This window comes from Toxorhynchites rutilus, chromosome 3 (genome assembly GCF_029784135.1).
Source record: "Toxorhynchites rutilus septentrionalis strain SRP chromosome 3, ASM2978413v1, whole genome shotgun sequence".
Lineage (NCBI taxonomy): Eukaryota > Metazoa > Arthropoda > Insecta > Diptera > Culicidae > Toxorhynchites > Toxorhynchites rutilus.
Genome location: NC_073746.1, coordinates 189,957,738 through 189,979,028, shown reverse-complemented (window position 1 = coordinate 189,979,028; position 21,291 = coordinate 189,957,738). Strand labels below are relative to the sequence as shown.

Here is a 21,291-nt window from a genome sequence, read left to right as displayed (position 1 = left end):
CAACATATTTCCCCCAGTCAGCTCGCGCAGTCCGAAGCCGCCGGACGCAAAGTTGTTCGTGTCCGTTGTTGTGTTGGAACAATACCGTTATCGGTTTCGCTGAAGTGATTGTGTCGCCCTAACGGTGTTTTCTTTATTGCGAGAGTGAAGTGATAAGTAATCACAACCAGCGGGAGGGAGAAGTCCTCCACTGCGGGCGTGTGCCGTTCCATCGTCATCGTATTGTGGTGCGATACACCATTGCTGTTGTGCCAAGCGATCATCACGTGGTTCGATTGGAGCACCGTTACAAATCATCCGCACCGTGCGCTTTAAGTATTTTAGTTTATATATATATATATATATATATATATATATATTAGGTTAAGGATTTAAAAAAAAAAGAAAAAGTATATTTGTATATCTGCCATAATAGCAGAGTGCGATCCTCTTGATATGGACATTGAATCTGATGTTTCCTCCTCACTAACTACTGGGAAGTCGCTTAAACGCGTTCCCCCCTCAGACGATGTTTTTTCAGAGAAAGAGTTAATCAACCTCAACAAGCCCCCTTCAAGAAAATTGGCAAACTTTTCCACTTTGCCCCCTCAATCTCCCGCTCCCGCTTCCGATTATCTCCCGAACTTGCTTCCCAGCCCAATTGTTCCCGCTCCCGCTCAACAATCGACCTCGTCCTCCCCCTCAGTTGTCCCCTCTCCGCGTGTCAAGGTCTATCCAGAAGATGCATCTGGATCTGGCCCATGGGTTGTTTTCTTCCGGCCAAAACCCAACGGAAAATCGCTCAACGTCATTCAGATCATGGAAGATCTGACAAAAAATTATTCCTCCGTGGTCGAAATTAGAAAGGTTCGACCGAACAAACTGCGTGTTGTCGTGGCTGATCGGAAGCAAGCTAACGAGATTGTTGTCGACAATAGGTTCGTACTAGAATATCGCGTCTATGTGCCCTGCCATAACGTAGAAATTTCGGGGGTGATTACAGAAACGGGTCTGACGAGCGCATTAATAAAAGAGGGAGATGGCAGATTTAAAAAGCTCCCTTTGACGAAAGTTAAAATTTTGGACTGCCATCAATTAGGAAAAGTGTCCCAGGAAGAGGGAAAAACAAAATTTACGCCGTCCGACTCGTTTCGAGTAACTTTTGCTGATTCCGCCCTCCCTGACTACGTTATGGTGGACAAATTGAGGCTTCCGCTGCGTCTCTTCGTGCCAAAGCCCATGACTTGCAACAAATGCAAGTCAGTTGGTCACACAGCAGACTACTGCGCCAACAAGGAGCGCTGTGCCACTTGCGGAGAGCAACATGTGGGCAAATCCTGCAGTGCGACTGAGCATAAGCGTCCATATTGCGGGGGGACCCCACATGAGCTCTCAGCTTGTGCAACTTACAAGAGTCGCTGGGAGAAACAGAAGCGCTCTTTAAAGGAACGCTCGAAACGCACTTTTGCGGAAATTTTAAAGGGCGCTTCTCCACAGGCCCAACAACAACTACATCCAATCTCCTCACACAATATCTTTTCCACGTTGCCAGTTGACGAAATGGAAGCGGACACAGCTCACGGGGGTACACCGTTTATTTCCCAAGGGAATCCCCGGCGCAAAAATGTGACCACTCCCAAAATTCAATCACAAGTCCCTCCGGTGATATCCCCTGTTAGCTTGCCTAAAAAAACGAGTGCAGCGGACAAGCAAAATCAGGTTCCTCCTGGCTTCCGTGGGAATAGTTCACCTTCGAACGACCCAGCACTCGAGGGGACATAAAAAACCGCAACTGTCCCTATTTTTCCGTCCAGCTCAACTTCCCAATCGGGATTTATGAAGTTGTCTGACCTTTTGGATCAAATCTTCAAGTGTTTTAACGTTTCCGACTCCATCAGAACCATTGTCATTTCAATGCTTCCAGTATTAAAGACAATTTTGCAACAATTGATGCAAACATGGCCCCTCCTTGCAATGATTATCTCTCTTGATGTCTAATTTAAATAGAGAGGTCGGAGATATCACTGTTTTACAGTGTAGTCTTATCCCTAAATTGGATACATTCAAATTTTTAATTCATAAGTTCAATTGTGATGTTTTTGCTCTGTCCGAAACTTGGCTTTCTTCGCGAGATGATCTCTCTTTCCATGATTTCAATATTATACGCTTGGACCGTGATGACAGATACGGAGGGGTGCTATTGGGGATCAATAAGTGCCACTCATTTTTTCGAATTGACCTTCCACCTATTGGAGGGATTGAAGCTGTTACTTGTCATGCAAACATCAGAGGCAAAGACCTCTATATTGTCAGCTTGTTTTGGCCTCCGAGAGCTGCGGTTAGCCGCAAGCAACTTGTTGACATGTGCTCACTCCTTCATGAGCCACGATTGATCTTGGGAGACTTCAACTCTCACGGAACTGCCTGGGGTGAACAGTACGACGATAATCGTTCGTCGTTGATATATGACCTTTGTAACAGCTTCAATATGACCATTTTGAATACTGGGGAAACAACACGTGTTCCTAAACCTCCTGCTAACCCAAATGCTCTTGACCTCTCGCTTTGCTCGAATTCACTATCGTTAGATTGCAAGTGGAATGTAATCCAGGACCCCAACGGTAGTGATCACTTGCCAATCAAAATTTCCATCACCATTGGGTCGAATTCTTCTGAATCTATAAACATGGCATATGACCTCACAAGACACATTGACTGGAAAAAATATGCGGACGCGATTACTCTAGCCATCAATTCCAGAGATGGTTTACCTTCATTGGAGGAGTATAACTTCCTTTCTCGTTTGATCTATGACAGCGCGGTTCGCGCTCAAACGAAACCCATCCCAGGTTCCACTCGTCGAAGGCCTCCCAATCTATGGTGGGATAGCATATGTTCCAAGCTTTATGTAGAAAAATCGAATGCATTTAAAGCTTTTCGGAAACGTGGAACTCCTGAAAATTTTCAAACGTATTTAGCCCTTGAGAATCAGTTCAAAAATTTGATCAAAGGGAAAAAACGTGCTTATTGGCGAAATTTCGTGGGAGGTTTGTCACGAGAAACGTCAATGAAAAAATTATGGAAAATGGCTCGAAACATGAGAAATCGCTCTTCAACGAATGAAAGCGAAGAATATTCACATCGTTGGATTTTTAATTTTGCACGAAAGGTTTGTCCCGATTCCGCTCCCGTGCAAAAAATTGTTCGAGATATACCACAAAATAGGTGCGATCTTGATTCTGAGTTTTCGATGGTAGAATTCTCTCTTGCTCTCCTTTCATGTAACAATTCTGCTCCGGGATCGGATCGAATTAAGTTCAACTTGTTGAAAAACCTCCCTGATGTGGCGAAACATCGCTTGTTGAATTTATTCAATCGGTTTCTGGAACATAATATTGTTCCAGATGATTGGAGACAAGTACGAGTTATAGCTATTCAAAAACCCGGAAAACCCGCGTCCGACTTCAATTCGTACCGCCCAATAGCAATGCTGTCTTGTATACGGAAAATGTTGGAGAAAATGATCTTGTTTCGCCTTGATCGATGGATTGAAACGAATGGCCTACTCTCAGATACACAATATGGGTTCCGCAGGGGCAAGGGGACGAATGATTGTCTTGCGTTGCTTTCTTCAGAAATTCAAATGGCTTACGCCGAAAAAAAACAAATGGCTTCAGTATTCTTGGACATAAAGGGGGCCTTTGATTCAGTTTCAATAGAGGTCCTGTCAGACAAATTACACTCTCGGGGTCTGCCGCCTCTATTGAATAATATGTTATATAACTTGCTTTGTGAGAAACATTTGAATTTTTCTCACGGGGATTCGACAGTAAGTCGGGTCTCCTACATGGGACTCCCCCAGGGCTCATGTTTAAGCCCCCTTTTGTACAACTTCTATGTAAGCGACATCGACAATTGCCTTACACAAAATTGCAGCCTAAGACAACTTGCAGATGATGGAGTGGTGTCTGTCGTAGGATCAAACGAATCCGACCTGCAAGGACCCTTACAAGATACTTTGAACAATTTTTCAACCTGGGCCATTGGGCTAGGGATCGAATTCTCCACGGAGAAAACAGAGATGGTGGTTTTTTCTAGGAAGCATAGACCAGCAAAACCAAAGCTTCAACTTTTGGGTAAACCGATCACTCATGCTATGTCTTTCAAGTATCTTGGGGTCTGGTTCGACTCCAAATGTACTTGGGGGGCCCATATTAAGTATCTGAATAAAAAATGTCAACAAAGAATAAACTTTCTCCGTACAATTACCGGCACCTGGTGGGGAGCCCATCCCGAAGATCTTATTATGTTGTATCGAACAACTATTCTCTCAGTGATAGAGTATGGCAGTTTCTGTTTTCAATCAGCTGCCAAAACACACCTCATCAAACTCGAGCGAATTCAGTATCTTTGTCTCCGTATTGCGTTGGGATGTATGCCCTCAACGCATACCATGAGCCTCGAGGTTTTGGCAGGCGTACTCCCACTAAAAGATCGCTTCAATTTATTATCTTTTCGGTTCCTCATCCGGTGTAAGGTTATGAACCCATTGGTGATCGGAAATTTTGAGCAGCTGATCGAGCTAAATTTTCATTCTGGATTCATGAGCTCATATCATGAATTCGTCTCCATGCAGGTTGATCCTTCTTCGTATTGTCCCAACCGTGTTTGTTTTCCTGACTACATCGATTCCTCTGTGCATTTTGATCTGTCCATGAAGCAGGATATCCATGGAATTCCAGATTATCATCGATCGGGGATCGTTCCTACGATTTTCGAAGCAAAGTATGGGCGTGTCAATTGTGATAATATGTACTTTACTGATGGGTCCTCTATGAATGAGTCCACAGGATTTGGAGTGTTCAACAATTTTTTTAGCACCTCACACAGTCTTCAGTATCCTTGCTCAGTGTATATTGCTGAATTGGCAGCAATACACTGGGCGCTGGACAGCGTCGCCTCACGACCTGTTGAACACTATTACATTGTAATGGATAGTCTTAACTCTGTCGAAGCTATCCGTTCAGTGAGGCCGGAAAAGCACTCGCCGTACTTCCTTGAGAGAATACGAGAAATTTTGAGTGCTTTAACCAGACGCTGTTATGTCATTACCTTTGTCTGGGTCCCTTCACATTGCTCAATTCCGGGTAATGAGAGGGCTGACTGCCGAAAGCAATCTCTGCGGTTGTGGCCATGGTTACCACGACATCGAACACGTTGTTTGGTCGTGCGAGTTGTATCTTGTCGCCAGATCGAATTTAGAAAACTCCCTTCGGGCTGGAGGAAAGCAGTCCAATGTGCCGGTGAGAGATGTGTTGGCTCGGTTAGACCTTGATTACATGTCCCAAATATATGTTTTCCTTAAAGCTATCTTCGAGTGTGATTGTTCATACATCCTATTCCCCTCCTTTTTGTCCTTCGCGAGCTATCGGTTCCCTTCCTACTAACGTTAGAATAAGTTGAATTGTAAATGTAAGATGTTAGATGTAAGGATAGTTTTAAGAATTGAGTGTGAAGTGTCAGTGTGAATGAGAATGTGAGTGCGAGTGTAAACACACATCTCCTTACATCCCATCCTTTTCCTAATGAAAATATGTCACCCTTCTAAATTCGAGTCGACCGCGAGTAATCGGTTTCCTATTTCATTAACCATAGAATTAAGGAAACAACATGTTGATATATGCTAGTTGAAATATAGTTAAGAGTTTGGCTCCTTTAAACTTATGTAACTGAGCCTGTAAAAATAAACGGATTAATAAAAAAAAACATATTTCCCTACCACTGGGGCAGAATCAATTTTGTAGAGCTCCAGTATCCGGACGAGAAACGAGTGAGGTATGGAGTCATAAGCCTTATAACCGCTACCGAGGTTCTGCTAATTGTAAACCGCTTGATCGACTAAGGCTGCGTCCTTTCTGCTCTTCTGCTAGGATGTTGTATTGCTCGCAGCGAGCAGAGCTTGCTTTTCTGACGCTTTGTACAGACTCGGTCTGTACTTTGATGGGTTCTATGGGTTCAATGTCGACACGGATGACCAATTCACGAAGGTTGTGTGAACCACGTAGCACTTTGTTGAAGCACTCAGCTATCTTTGGATGTACTATGGTAAGTTTCTTGTGCCAGAAGTTCCGAACACCATCGGGGCCTGGTGCTGCCCTGTTCCTCAGGTACCTTGAGGCTCCGCGGAGATCGTTCTCTAAGACGCTGATATCTGCCATCTCTCCAATTGAACTACAACTCTTCTCCTCCCGTCTTGACCACATTTGCCCGTTGCGATGTACCAAATACAAACACCGACCCGACCCGTCACTGATTTCTGGCAAACTTTCGCTGTAATTTAGTTTCTCGTCGCTAGATCGCTTTCTAGGTATCCCTGAACATCTGATTTGGTTCTTGATAATTTGCAGAGTCATAGTAATGTTTCAGCCATTTTGGTAGGACGCTCAATTGCTGTACCAGTGTGTTGAGTTTTTCCATCAACTGGTGAACTCCAGCTGGCGATGTTCAGTAGGCTGCATGATCCTTTCGGGAAAGCCTATTGTTGCGTACAATCTTCGTGTTCATCGCGTTTTGATCAAGCCTTCCGACGAACACTAGTGGATTTTTTTGCTGTATTATAGTGACTTTCAGCCAAAGCTCGTCACTTGAACACACGGTAGACGGATATTCGGCTCTCTAGTTGCGAATATGAAACTGGGAGAAACTGCATGTGTGCATGACCCAAATAAAGGATTACATTTTAGGGAGTAATAACAAAATTACATAAAAATAATGAACTATAATTAAATCTTTCGTATAGAATGAATATTCCTTAATAGAGTATTATTTAAAATTGAAAAACGTGGAACTGTCTTCAGGAATGATAAACTGAGAGAGGGTACACTTACTTCACAACAAATCAAAACCATCATAGGCGACTATACACACTAATTTGACGACATGACAGTGAGACTTTATGAAGCAGTGCGCAAGGCTTCTTAAGCCGTTTGAAAAAGTAACAAAAATTACTCCTGCATCCGAGGTAATTTCGCATGTTGCTACATAAAAAAAGCATATGTACATAGAACACCCAGATTACATAATTGTAACTTTTTTGGACCCGAGGCTCAAGTCAGACTATTTAGAAGTTCTTATAACAGCCGAGAGGAAATTTTATTGGAGTGTATAAAATATTTTGCGACGAATTTTCCGAAAATAACAATTTAACGCTGACTTCAACATTTATCAAACGAAGAGACGAAACTGAATGAACGCAAACACACAAATCTCACGACACTTTTTGGGACAGTTTCAACGGAGTTGCAAATGAAAATGATAGTCAGCGTCGCGTTCAAAATCCAATTTCTAACGATATCGACTGTTATGCAAAAACATTCGCACATCAAAAACATATCAATCGTAATCACGCTCCGTACGTTTGGTGGTTATTAAACTTTAAGCAGTATCCCCAATTGGATATGTTTGCTAGAGTTTATCTTTCAGCTTCTTGCAGTAGTGTTTACAGTGAAAGACTGTTCTCTAAAGATGGCCTGGTGTGCGAAGCAATGTGTACTCTGGATTCTTTTTTACGTGATGTTTTTGCGTGAGAGCGTAGTGAGTGTAGTTTTTGTATCACGTCTCGTTCATAACACTCTCGATTTTCTGACTGAAAATGTTCCATTTATATCACGTTTTTCGAAACAATAGAAATAATATGCAAATTTCAATTCGCGTTATTGAACAAAAAATGAGGATTAACCTGAAAAAAAAGATTTATAAGTATTCATATCACATCCAGTGATCAGCCGTATTCATGTAGCATACTAAAAGTTTTCTTGATTTGAGATTTTTAGAGAATATTGCGCTTTTTTTTTGAACCCCTCTTTGTGAGCCTTGACTAGTTTTTTGGCGATATCCAACTTGAATGTTATAGCAAGTGAAAACAGAAAGTTGAACTTAAAAGATAACATTTTAAAGAAACTAAAAAATATTCACTTGCAAACTAAAAAATTCGTACGTGGTATAGTAGTTATAGTAGTGCCTTAATTTTCAAAAGAGTTTCGGCATTCATTTCGGCTGCCATACAAATAAAAAACAAATTTCTGCATAACTCGAAAACTTATCAAGCGAATGGAGCTAAATTTGGCATGTGAAGATTTTAGGGGACACGAAACGTTTCTGTGATGAATAGACACTCTTCCCCCTCTCTAAGGGGAGGGGTTTGTCTTTATTCTATCATATTTTCTGTATCAAACAATTATTCCATGCAACGGAGAAACATGTTATTTTCAAGTGGTTGAAAAATCTTGAACGAGAATTGTGTCTGAAAATAATCTGATATGCTAATGATGAATTTTGGTAGAAGTACTTGGAATTTTATAGTCAAAGGTAAATTCAACGGGGTCGATTATAAGATCAATCAATGAACAGTTCTGCGATTGGACTCATGAACTTGCGCTTAGTAAGAAAACGTGAATGTTTAAAGGTATTCATAACTAAAAACATATTTTGGGCGGGACGAAGTTTGCCGGTTCAGCTAGTCGAATATAATGAAAACGCGTCCGGATGAAAAAGTCGTCTGGATTCAAAAATATCACGGTACTGCAACTCTTTTGGTTGCGATAACATGAAACTCTTTGAAACTTCTTAAATGGCACTAACGTTTTAAACTAACTTCCCTTTCTCAACGCAGTATAACTTGCGTCATTTTATTGGTACTTAGTTGAGATTTCTATGCTAAATAACACTGACCTTTCACGAATCATCCTCCGGCCAGAACGGGAATTGAACCCGAACCCCCGATATGATAATGTGTAACGGAAACTTATTCACTATACTCTTAATAATTTGATTTTATAGATTTTATGAATTGAAGCCAAATAACTCAATTATCACATTGTTTTTGATGTAAAAATATCAGTAAATGATTCTGAAATGTTCGTTGTACTTCTGATTGTTCATTCGTGTTTATGGTGAGCTATCTAAACCAGACCTTTTTGAGAAAATTCTCCCCAAACCATAAAAATCCCATCTCCAAAGCTGCGGTTCCAAAAAGTAATGTAGAAGCTAATGCCGTGGGTTTCACTATTTCAGGAGAACTTCTCTAATAGAATAAAAAGAAATCCAATTGTATAGAATTTCTTCATATTGGAAGGACTTACGGAACATGCCATGTAATTTTTGAACTCGAAATTTTGCTGGCGGCAGTTTGATGGTTTGAGGAAAATATTTTCAAAACTGCCTGGTTCAGATAGCTTTTCATCAACACCAACGTACAGTAAGAAGTGCAATCAAGTACTTCATTTACTTCTGTTTTGCATCAAAAAAACCGTGATAATTGGGTAATTCGGTATCAATTTCTAGCATCCGGAAAGTCAAGGCATGGTTTAATGAATAGGGGCTTCAGATTCTGGATTGTTCAGCTTGTTTACTAGATAAAACCCGTATCAAGAACTTATGAGGAGTGATCGTACTAATAGTAGAAGCAGCTTACAAGCAATATGAGTGAATTGAAGAGCTTAAAACAGCAGTATCCTCTACGTAGAACGAGCTACACACTACAACATGGCGCAACTTGGTCAAAACCACCCCGAATGGGTTATTTGTTCTGAATGAGAACTAAGTGTGACCTACGAATTAGAAACTTATTGTAATTCATGTGAAATAGACGTTAATTTAGTAATGGAGTGAGATTTTTTCATCTGGTTCTATAGTTATGAAACACTGGAACTTTAGTTTTTTATCGCTTCGCGCCTGAATACCACAAAAAAGTTCAAATGACCAGTCTTTTAAATGAAGACAGTTATTATATCCTACACTATATATTTCAATTCAACCGACTTCTTATATATCTCTGGAAACTCAGAAAAATGAGTGGTTCTATAGTTGTGAAACGTGTGTATAAAAGTGTATAAAAATTCAAAATAGTACATTTTTTATCATTAGAAAAAAGGTGAAAAATCGATTGGAAGTAAAGTGGTCACTCGTACATATAACAAACATAGCTGATAAAATTTGTACATATCAAGCTAAATGGGTTAAATTTTCCTTTTTTATCGTCCAAAATAGTTCAAATGAATATAGTAGGTACATGTATGAAATAAGCTTGGTCTATTCACCTAGAGTCTCAATTTAATTTTTTCTATGCATACAAAAACGTACTAAGAAACACATAACGTTTCGCATATTGAGACTTGGTTTAGTTGGAGTGGCATATTTTTCCAGGGTCAAAACCACAAAAGGAACCTCTTCAAGAGCAGAATGTGATGAGGTATATCAGCTTTAGTAAACAGAACATTGTAAGTCGTTATTCACCTATGACCATTTTGCCCCCAAACATTAAAGTAATTTCTTTGCTAATTAATCGCTGAGATTGAACAAAATATCTATTCACCTCTCCTAGAATTTGTGAACAGTCGTCCAAACTGATGATTTTTCCAACATATCAGATTCAATAAACTGAATTTCACGAGAAATTCCTTAGATAATTCTTCAAACATAAGGTGACTATCAATACGGTGTCGATAGTCAATAGTTATACTACCAAACATGCACGTGACCACTTTGCCCTCCATGACCAATTTGCCCCCACTATCCCTAACTAGTTTTCCAGGGTGGCTCGTTGGGCCTTCCCAGAGGGCCGTCGTGCACAATTGTTCAAAGAATACGTATTCATGTATCTCGTTTATAGCCTATTCTGTTGTCTTTCCCAGGGTGGCTCGTTGGGCCTTCTCAGAGAACCATCGTGCACAACTGTTCAAAGAATACGTAAAGGGTGTGTCACATCAAATTGCATCACGGAAAAAACACTGTAGAAATTTAATTTTTAGGAATTATATCTTCAGCTTATAATCAGATAATCAGATAAGAGTGTATAGATCACGTTGGCCATGCTTCACTGTCAATTTTTCGTAAATTTGGAAAAATGTCGTCGAACGAAAAAGAGCGTCGTGAATTAATCCTGTGCACTCATTTCGAGAATCCGGAGTTGTCACATCGGGACATCGGTAAGATGCTGGGAATCGTCCAATCCACGGTCAGCAGAGTACTAAAACGATACTTCGAGAACCTAACCATCGACCGGAAGGTGAAGAACGGCAAAAATGGATGCTCCGTCAGTGAAAAAGATCATAAGCGCGTAGTTAAGCAGTTTAGACGTGATCCGAGAGGTTCGGTCCGGGATGTCGCCAATAAGCTGAATTTGTCAAGTTCATTCGTCCAGCAGACCAAGCAGCGGGAGGGCCTGCATACATACAAGGTTCAGAAGGCTTCGAACCGCGACGAAAGGCAAAACATGGTGGGGAAGACGCGAGCCCGGAAGCTGTACACCGAAATGCTGACGAAGCCGCATTGCCTGGTAATGGACGACGAAACCTACGTCAAAGCGGACTTTCGTCAGCTGCCGGGCCTGTTGTTCTTCTCCGCAGAGGACAAATTCAGCGTTCCGGAGGAGATTCGCAAGCAGAAACTATCCAAGTTTGCCAAAAAGTACATGGTGTGGCAACCGATCTGCTCTTGCGGAAAGCGGAGCGCCCCCTTCGTGATGACCGGCACGGTAAACGGGCAGGTTTACCTTAAGGAGTGCCTACAGAAGCACTTACTACCACTATTGAAGCATCACGAGGGCCCGACCATCTTCTGGCCGGATCTCGCTTCGTGCCACTATTCAAAGGACGTGTTGGAGTGGTATGAAGCCAACGGGGTCACCTTCGTGCCAAAGGAAATGAACCCGCCCAACGCGCCGGAGCTTCGCACAATAGAGAAATATTGGGCGATTATGAAGCAGGCCTTCCGGAAGAACCCAAAAGTTGTCAAATCGGAGGCGGACTTCAAGAGAAAATGGATTTCTGTTCAAAAAAAAACTACAACCTGACGTTGTACAGAACCTTATGGACGGGGTAAAGAGGAAGGTGCGAGCATACGGGCTTGGGCTCGAAGTATGAATAAAAAGAAAATGCCAAAAGTTGTTTAATAGTTTTTATTTTACTGTCTAAAATTTTCAAAAGGATCGGTCTATTGGGCGAATTTCTACAGCGTTTTTTCCGTGATGCAATTTGATGTGACACACCCTTTATTCATGGGTATCTCGTGTATCGCCTACTCTGTTGTCTTGAGAATGATCAATATGTAGGAGTTATTGAATTGTTAAAGTAGTACTATAATTGAAGCCGCGGAGAGCACAGGACCTCAAGATGACCGACTATTATAACCTTTACACCGGAATATTGGATGATAGGCTTTGATGTCCAACTAATAAAAATAGCTTATGGGATATGAGCTAGCAACCACAAAAACTTTATTCAGTGATGACACACATTCCTTCTCGTGTTTGTTTATGAGGTAGTATTATTGCTTCGTTTTACAGTGGTAGCAACTGTGTCGGTTTTTACATATTACCTGTTTATATTTATGTGTGTAGGTTTTGTATCCACATGAATCGAATAAATTCGGGAACACTTCCAATGGAGGACTTATAAATACATTATAATTGATGCAATAACTGTTGGTTTCTGGAATCGCCTCACTTAATCGTGGTTTCGGCAAACAGATGAATCCCAAGCGAGTTTTATAGTGATGGGTGTGGCGGTTTCAGCAACCATGGGTTTGATTCAAGTTTCAATTACTATCACCTCATATCGCATTAGTATTAACTGAAATATTCTCCGTGAAATTCTAGCATTTTCCACAAGATCGCATGCACTACATCAACAAGCTCATCGAACTCAATACAGCGAACTGAATCTTGCTTAAAATCGCGACACCTGTTGGATGATTCTGTGTTAGAGGATAAACTTCCAGTGGAAACTATGTCGACCGGAAGTTCGGACGGTGTTATAGGTTTCGAGAATGAAACAGAATACATTGTCGATAATTTAGGATTTCAAGGTTGCCTGCGGAGGAAAACTTTGATGAAACATCAACGTAAACCGACTGTATCCTCCTGGCAGCGATATTGGGTTCAGATATGGGCGAACTCCTTGGTTTACTTTCCTCCCAAATCTTTCAAAGGGTAAATATCCAAAAATTAGATGAATAATGATTAATGTACGCACATACCGTTTCAGATCTGAACGACGCGATTACAAACGTGAGCCATCAAAAATATGTACTTTAGAGGGCTGGAACGTTGAACTGATTGATGAGGCTTCCAGTAACACTTTTAAACTTGTCAATCATCAGCTAGGCCATATCTACAAATTCCGCGCTAGCTCAGCAGACCTAACATCGCAATGGCTAATTGCTTTGAACAAAGTAATTACACAGATTGCACCAGAATTTCCTAAAAGACCCCCCCAGAATTTAATGTCATTTGAATAGTGATAATTGGGCAACGAAATCGCTTTTCTCGGAAATAGATGTGAGTTAATAAAAAAAGGCAAAGTAATTTTTATATATTTCCAGCAATATTCAATTTCGCAATATCACTTTTCAACGGGTCATACTCGAAAAAGTAACACTCTGTTTCGGCCGGAAAACAGGGAAGTTGAAAACCAGGATTTGAAGAAAGAGTGGATGAATGTGTGTGAGAGAGATGGCGCAAGTGTTGCACATGATTTGATGGGTACACCCAAAATTGATTATTAGCTCATGTTTTGTCATCCCGATTTATTACATTAAATGAGCCTAAACATAACAGAAAATGTCATGACCATCAAATACTGGTAAGCATTTGTGTAATATATACAGTACAGTAATATAAGATTAATACGAGCGAGCGAAACAAAAGACTAATAAGCTTTCCGCATACTTTGCCACATTCACGGTCCAGACCGGGATAGATATTGTTCTCCTTCATGCTCTCCTTTTTACTCTTGGAAAACACTTTTCAACTTCATTTTAAAATCAAGCGCAATATTATCACGCATTTACTCAACAGCATCATTAGCTATGTGGATAGCGTGGTCGTGTAAAACAGCCTTGCATTTCAACCAGCCTTGGTTCGATCCCCGTTGACGTCGTTTGGACTTTTTTTTTTGGTGCAATCCCAAAAAAGATGAAAAAGAGAAAAGAAAGATATGTCTGATTCCATACATACAAACATTTCAAAGCGTTGGGGGACTGATGATTTTATTTACCCATTTGACGCTGCAAGGCACGAAATGGCATGGTTTCTGCCGGAAATGAAATGCTTTCTGACAACGCTGATTTGAGTGTAGCGTTATTTCCAAGGTGCGGACATTTAATCTAGGAGAGGAGGTTGAATAAACCAACTTTGCCAAAACATAGCTTTTTATTTATTTCTTGAGAGTTTCAAAAATACGACCTAAACTAAATTTTTGGTTTACATTTTTGTCTGTTGCATTTTTTGTGTACGTCTTTACCACGAAACATACGCTGCCAAACAGTCACCGCCAGCGCGTTACAGAATTCCGCGAATATGACCTCGACATTCTTTAATAGTGGATCAAGTAATAACTTGCCATCTTTCTCATCTTGGCTCAGGTGGGTACCTGAACAGTATTCCGCATTATGATGTAAACGTGTGCCAAATGAAATTCCCACTCAATGATGTGCTGCTCAAGCTGCAATCCGTCGATGGACCAAAAGGCCCTGGTCCTGATGAACCGCCCCCGTTCCTTGTTAAACAATGCTCCAATTCCCTAGCACTTCCCGCAAGTATTTTTCAATAAATGAAAAGTGCTTTCCTACACTCTGGAAACGCGTTTCAATAACGCTAATTCATAAGAATGGTACCTTAAATAATTAGCATGGGATTCCCATTCTCAACTATCTGTCGAAGGTATTCGAAGCCATGATGCATGATGTACTTTATAAGTCTATCAAATGCAAAATCCTCAGTGACTAGCTTGGTTTCATGAAGGGACGTTCACCCATTACCAACATGCTGAACCACGTATCGAATCTTCTGGATAAAATGAAGAAACGATAGCCTTTCGATGCTTTCTATGTTGATTATGTCAAAGCTGTCAACAAGGTACCGCACTTCTCACGCAATAGATCTGGTCATACCTTATGGGACGCATTTCCTTGAAGAATATTGAAGATTCCTGCTCTGTTTCAGTACAGGGTGCGTTCGGTTGTACCCAAAGACAGCAGACTCTTGCATTTCGTTCTCTTCATTAAGACCTCCGTACGAAGCCTAAATTTACGAAGTTATTGTATGCTGAGGTGGTAATGGTAATAAGCCTAAATAAAATAAATGAAAGGAATAAAAAAAGCCATGATACTCGCGGCACTTTTGGAGGATTTACCGAAAGATAAAAATCTGGTCCTTAATCGAGTAACCGGGGTAGAATTTGACCTGATAACTTCCCATAAATCTGCCTACTATTGGCGATAGACGGCGAAAGAGGATCTAAGATAGAATTTTGTAGGCACCATTCAGGATCATGATTCCACGGTAATGTTCATAGTCCTCCCCGTCACCTTGTTTTATAGATGGAGCAGATTATCCCTTTATTTCCAATCCTCCGGTGGTTGTTCCGAGTCCCAGATCCTGACAATCAACCGGTGCATACACTGTATAAATTTTGCTGGACTGGGGTGGGCTGGCTGGTTAGAAGTTCATCGCAGTGCTCCACCTTTCAATCACCTCGCGTTTATTCTGTCTCCTTCTTTGTTCCTGCACGACGTTTAGTTTCTTGAAAAATTCCGTGATTTTCGAGAACGATTGTAATCTAGGGAATATGAATTCCCTAGATGCTTGCTTCAAGCAAGTCTTCTATCACGCACCTGTTAATAAAAAAAAGAGAGAGTGAGTCACTTACCTCAATGACTCACAACGGTCCCGTCAGCGCTTCTATGGTTGTGCTTTTTAGCACTTTTGATCCGCGATTGTGTCAACACAGTTTATGATTAGAATCAAATTGCACTTCGAATAAGTATGTATAGTCCACTCCGCACTATTCGCTCACCTAGTGTTTCACGTTACGGCGAAAAGGATCTTGCACTTATTTTTTATTGCGATTATCTTTCTTTTCCACTGAGCCAATGATTCTGATTGGATCTTCTCTGCACTTTCAACTACGATTGAAAATACAATCACATAGATAACGCTCATAAACTACGCTAGTAGTATTATTTCCGAATCACTCTTTATTTCAGATGAATTCACACTGGAGTCCGACAAATATTCAGAAAAGATGATTCACTAACCGTGTTAACTGTACAAATTGACGCGACTACTTTATTTCAGGGCACAAATTGAACTAACTTTATTCATTAGAATTTAGCCTAGCTAAATTCTAAGAGAAGGAAGAAAGATCTCCCTTTCCTATTCTTTCAGATAACCGAGACTGCGTCTGGTTATCTGTCTCCTATTTGCTAGCCTATATTCTATCCGCTTATCTATGCGGTTCCTATTCTCAACTGCCAACGTGGGAATTTTCCTTTCCCTTTTCTTATCTGTACGCCACCGCAATAAATTATTTGTTCTCAGAAGCTATACAGATAAGGAGAGAAAATAACTAATTTCTTCCCGCTGGCATTTCAAATGCGCTCTTATCTGTTTATGTCCCTCGCGTTATTTCCATACGCTTCGTGAGGGACAGATCTAGCTATACATTATTATCTTTACGCATTTGCCTAACTCTTATCTTCCACTACGCCACCCGCGTAGGTCCCAAATAAATATTTCGGCTTACACGCCCTTTCCTTTCCTGGCTCTTCGCATATTCCATGCGATAAGGGCGAACGCTTGAACACATGCGTTCAGCGTCATATCATTGCGCCTGATTGCGCTTCGAACCTCGCCATCTAATCTGGGTCCGTAACATTCCGGCCCTCATAAATCTACTTGCTTGATTTATTAAAATTCTGAACGGACTTCTTCTTCTATGTCTTATGTATAGGTTTGTTACATTGTTTCGGAGTTTTCCATTTATTTTACATTTAGTCCTTATTTCTAACAGAGTTTATAATCACTTTGAATTCTTCGGCATAATACCCTTTTTCATCCGGTGTTCCTCTTCAATTGGTTGGTCCTTGGTTCATCTGGTTACCTTGGGCTCTGGAGCGAGCTTACATCTATTTGGCTGCCTCTTTCGGACATGATGCAGCTTGTCCTCCTCAATGCTTGGTCCTTCATCTTGGGTACCTCGCCTCGGTGCGAGGTTACATCTATCGGCTGCTACTTTCGGATATTGGTGCTCTGGTAGCGAGCATTGACATCATGGTCTGCTACGTTCGGATATGATGCTCTGGCAGCGAGCATCGACGTCTACTTCCAGATCAGAGGCTGGATCTTGGGTTCTTCGCCTCTGGCGCGAGGTTACATCAGTATACCATGGTGCCAGTAGGAGTTTCTTCCTTGATGTGCCATCGATGATACTGACAAAGTCGATGGTGGAACTCATCCACATTTCCAAGACAGCATGCACATCAATTGGATCAGCATGCACATCATCAGAATCCGCATGCACATCATCTTGGTTTGCGTTATCCTAGCGCTTCATTTTGCCGGTCTGCAGCATTATTGTTCCTTCCAGTACTACGATTGCAAATTTCTCCTTTGCAACAATTTTCGTTCAGCTGTCAATTTCGTTTTTCCATAAAACAGCCGCCTATTATTTTCAGTGTGAATTTTCCGGTATTCAATCAATTTTCGTGTAACATTGTAGTTTTCTTCAGCAGGATTCAAATTCTTTATATTTTCTTATCAGAGTGCAGTGTCCTCTGTGCAAATATGATTTGGGTGGTCCCAAATCCCTCGGTTCCATGGTGGGAACTTCATTTTCGTACGCCGGCCCTCATTTCCTGTGTGGGCGTTTCGGCAACTGTATCCTTAATCTTAAAGGATGAGCTAGTTTGTTTCAGCCTTATTCATTTTTCATCTGAGTCAATCTACGTTGTTATTTACCATAAATTTTAACTTATATTTTCCATTTTCGTCCAAGGGTGTTAACTATAATCTCACCCATGTCCCTCTCGTGAGACCATCCTTGTTAAATGTGTTGAGAAATTGCACCCACTGTTTCTGTGACCGGTTGCAAAATACTTTATATCGATATAACGCGATACTATGATCTTCTCCATAATTCTGCTCTGTCTCCATTTTGATGTTTTCTACCTCATTAATTTCAACAACTGAGTCTTCTTCCAATTTATCATCACATTCATTGAGCCCATTCATTTCATCCAGATAGACATCAAACTCGGACAAATAATTATGCAACTTAGCATTCAGATTTTCCAGTAAAATATCCACAAACTTCTGATTCAGTTTTAGCTTATAATTTTTCAGTGAACAATAGCTTCCAACCAGATCCCTCGTTCGATGAATGCTGTCCTTATCGAATTCCTGCACCTCGTCACCATCTGCCACAAAATTCAATTGATTCACCGACCTTTGAAAATGATACTTGTTACGAAGGGTATAAAATTTAATCCAATTTTCATTGCGCTTGTCACCATCTTCCTGATCACCACTATCAGAACACAAATTTTCAAAGGTGCATATATTTTCTTCATACAACAGATTCCGGTTAATCTCGCTATAATGATCAATGTGAATTGGGTTTATTTGTTTATATGATTGCCATGTGCTATTATACAGTAAGCACGTTCCTGGTTGGTTGATCAATTTTCCGCCACTGCCTATGGGTTTTATCGACATGGCGTTGATTAAGGAAAACGACATTACCAACATCATCATCAATTTTATTAGTTTAGATGGGTTAAACCAAGGTGATGAGACGTCCTTTGTTATAATCTTTTTATTGCGTCTTCTTCTACGCGTTGGGCTTTCTGATCTGATTTTATTTTCATTAATCACAAAAGTCGATTCTTTTCTCATTGACTCAATTATTTGTTCATCGACTTGTACTGCAACGGATATCGTGTTTGATTCGGGAGTCTTTAGTTGTGGTACCTTTTCTAGAATTTCGTCGGTAGATTGCTTTTGTTTTGACCTCGCAACCCTTACTTTAGTGGACCTGCCTTTAGCCTTACTGACAACCTTTTCTATTGGAATGGCGTCGTTTATCTGAAACGACTCTTTCATATTTGCCACAATTCTTCCATCTGTGACCGATTTACTCAGAGCTTCCTCTGTCCCGCACTCAACATTTTTATTTGTTTCAATGTTTGCAGATTTTATATCTTCGGCGGACTCTGGTGGTTTCTTCACCGCATACATCCTAATCTGTGGAAGTTGAATTCCATGTGCCGCTGCTATTTCGTTCATTTTCATTCTGTATCTGGATTGTCGTTCCTCCAGTTCGTCCAGTATTTGATTATCTTGTACCTCTATTTCCACTTTCCACTTATCATCCTCAGCCGTCCATCCTCTGTCTTTCCTTGCCTGATACTCTTTGTCGTAGAGTTCCCATCGAGCAAACACTGCACGTTTCTTGGCATGACATTCTCGTTCTAAAATACTATAGAGTTCGATGGAGGTTCGGGCTATTATGTTGGATGAAAGTGTTTCAATTTCAAAGCTAGAGGCCATTTTTAAGTTTGTTGATTTCTTTTCCTATCTTGAATATTTTCCTCAACCGTATGAGCTCTTAGTTCTGTCCCCTGACAAAACCAGTACCGTTTTCGGACGATTTTTCTTTAAGACGAACTTCAATTTGAACACGAATGGTTCCGTTACTGCTCTTAGGCAGTTCCTTGTGCCGTTACTGGACACCTTCTTATTTTTATCGCACTCCGGCGATGCCTTTAATTATTTTGTTATTTTGGATCCGCCTCTCGGAATCCGATTGTTTTAAATATTTGCTTGCCGGGCCTCGTGACCGGGTTGCACTTGATGTTGACGAGGCGCCTGTTGCCTTCGTCCAACTATGCCTGACTGGCGATGTGTCCGTCTTGCAGGACAAATTACTTTTATTCCACAGATGTCCGTCTTTCAGGACAAATTACTGTTTTATTTGAAATGCGCAATTAGCCTCTTGGCTTTTATTGTTCGTCTTTCTAGACCGAACTTCCTCCGTACTTATGACGGGCGCAAATCAATTTAAACAGGAGTTCAATTGGTTCTCCTACAGGTGCGTGAGATTTTCCGCGAAGTTCGTGAGTTTCAAGGCTTCCTCTCTGGAGCCACCAAAATGTAATCTAGGGAATATGAATTCCCTAGATGCTTGCTTCAAGCAAGTCTTCTATCACGCACCTGTTAATAAAAAAAAGAGAGAGTGAGTCACTTACCTCAATGACTCACAACGGTCCCGTCAGCGCTTCTATGGTTGTGCTTTTTAGCACTTTTGATCCGCGATTGTGTCAACACAGTTTATGATTAGAATCAAATTGCACTTCGAATAAGTATGTATAGTCCACTCCGCACTATTCGCTCACCTAGTGTTTCACGTTACGGCGAAAAGGATCTTGCACTTATTTTTTATTGCGATTATCTTTCTTTTCCACTGAGCCAATGATTCTGATTGGATCTTCTCTGCACTTTCAACTACGATTGAAAATACAATCACATAGATAACGCTCATAAACTACGCTAGTAGTATTATTTCCGAATCACTCTTTATTTCAGATGAATTCACACTGGAGTCCGACAAATATTCAGAAAAGATGATTCACTAACCGTGTTAACTGTACAAATTGACGCGACTACTTTATTTCAGGGCACAAATTGAACTAACTTTATTCATTAGAATTTAGCCTAGCTAAATTCTAAGAGAAGGAAGAAAGATCTCCCTTTCCTATTCTTTCAGATAACCGAGACTGCGTCTGGTTATCTGTCTCCTATTTGCTAGCCTATATTCTATCCGCTTATCTATGCGGTTCCTATTCTCAACTGCCAACGTGGGAATTTTCCTTTCCCTTTTCTTATCTGTACGCCACCGCAATAAATTATTTGTTCTCAGAAGCTATACAGATAAGGAGAGAAAATAACTAATTTCTTCCCGCTGGCATTTCAAATGCGCTCTTATCTGTTTATGTCCCTCGCGTTATTTCCATACGCTTCGTGAGGGACAGATCTAGCTATACATTATTATCTTTACGCATTTGCCTAACTCTTATCTTCCACTACGCCACCCGCGTAGGTCCCAAATAAATATTTCGGCTTATACGCCCTTTCCTTTCCTGGCTCTTCGCATATTCCATGCGATAAGGGCGAACGCTTGAACACATGCGTTCAGCGTCATATCATTGCGCCTGATTGCGCTTCGAACCTCGCCATCTAATCTGGGTCCGTAACAACGATAAAGTAGCTCAATCCCCTCAATTTTTTTTTCTTTCAGGTGTTGCTTTTTACCAAAAGAAGTGTCATCAACATATTGATTCAAAATTTATAAGAAATTCTATCTTCAAAATAGTTTCAAGTTAGAAACATTGGGCCCTATTATAGAAATCGAGGCGATAAGAATTTTGCTCGTTAGCTCTATTTTACTATTATAGAAATCGAGCAATTCGATATCA

The 21,291-nt window shown here is 40.8% G+C and overlaps 2 protein-coding genes across 8 annotated transcripts in view; one reads left to right on the top strand and one right to left on the bottom strand.

Annotated features, from left to right (window-relative positions):
* Positions 1-13,350, top strand: part of LOC129780338 (ras-specific guanine nucleotide-releasing factor RalGPS1) — a 64,859-nt gene extending 51,509 nt beyond the window's left edge. For both annotated transcript variants that reach the window (XM_055788490.1, XM_055788491.1), the window contains 2 exons: positions 12,635-12,967; positions 13,023-13,350. In XM_055788490.1, the coding sequence (XP_055644465.1) occupies positions 12,635-12,967; positions 13,023-13,275 (586 nt within the window). In that variant the 3' untranslated portion in view covers positions 13,276-13,350. The remainder of the gene's footprint in view (positions 1-12,634; positions 12,968-13,022) is intronic.
* LOC129780339 (uncharacterized) overlaps positions 1-20,922 on the bottom strand; it is an 81,391-nt gene extending 60,469 nt beyond the window's left edge. For 5 of the 6 annotated variants that reach the window (XM_055788492.1, XM_055788495.1, XM_055788493.1 and 2 more), the window contains exon 1: positions 15,687-20,922. In XM_055788492.1, coding sequence (XP_055644467.1) covers positions 17,822-19,366 — 1,545 coding nt within the window. In that variant the 5' untranslated portion in view covers positions 19,367-20,922 and the 3' untranslated portion in view covers positions 15,687-17,821. Of the gene's footprint in view, positions 1-15,557; positions 15,652-15,686 lie in introns of those variants that run through there. The other variant, XM_055788497.1, reaches the window with a different exon arrangement.
* Positions 20,923-21,291: the final 369 nt, after the last annotated feature.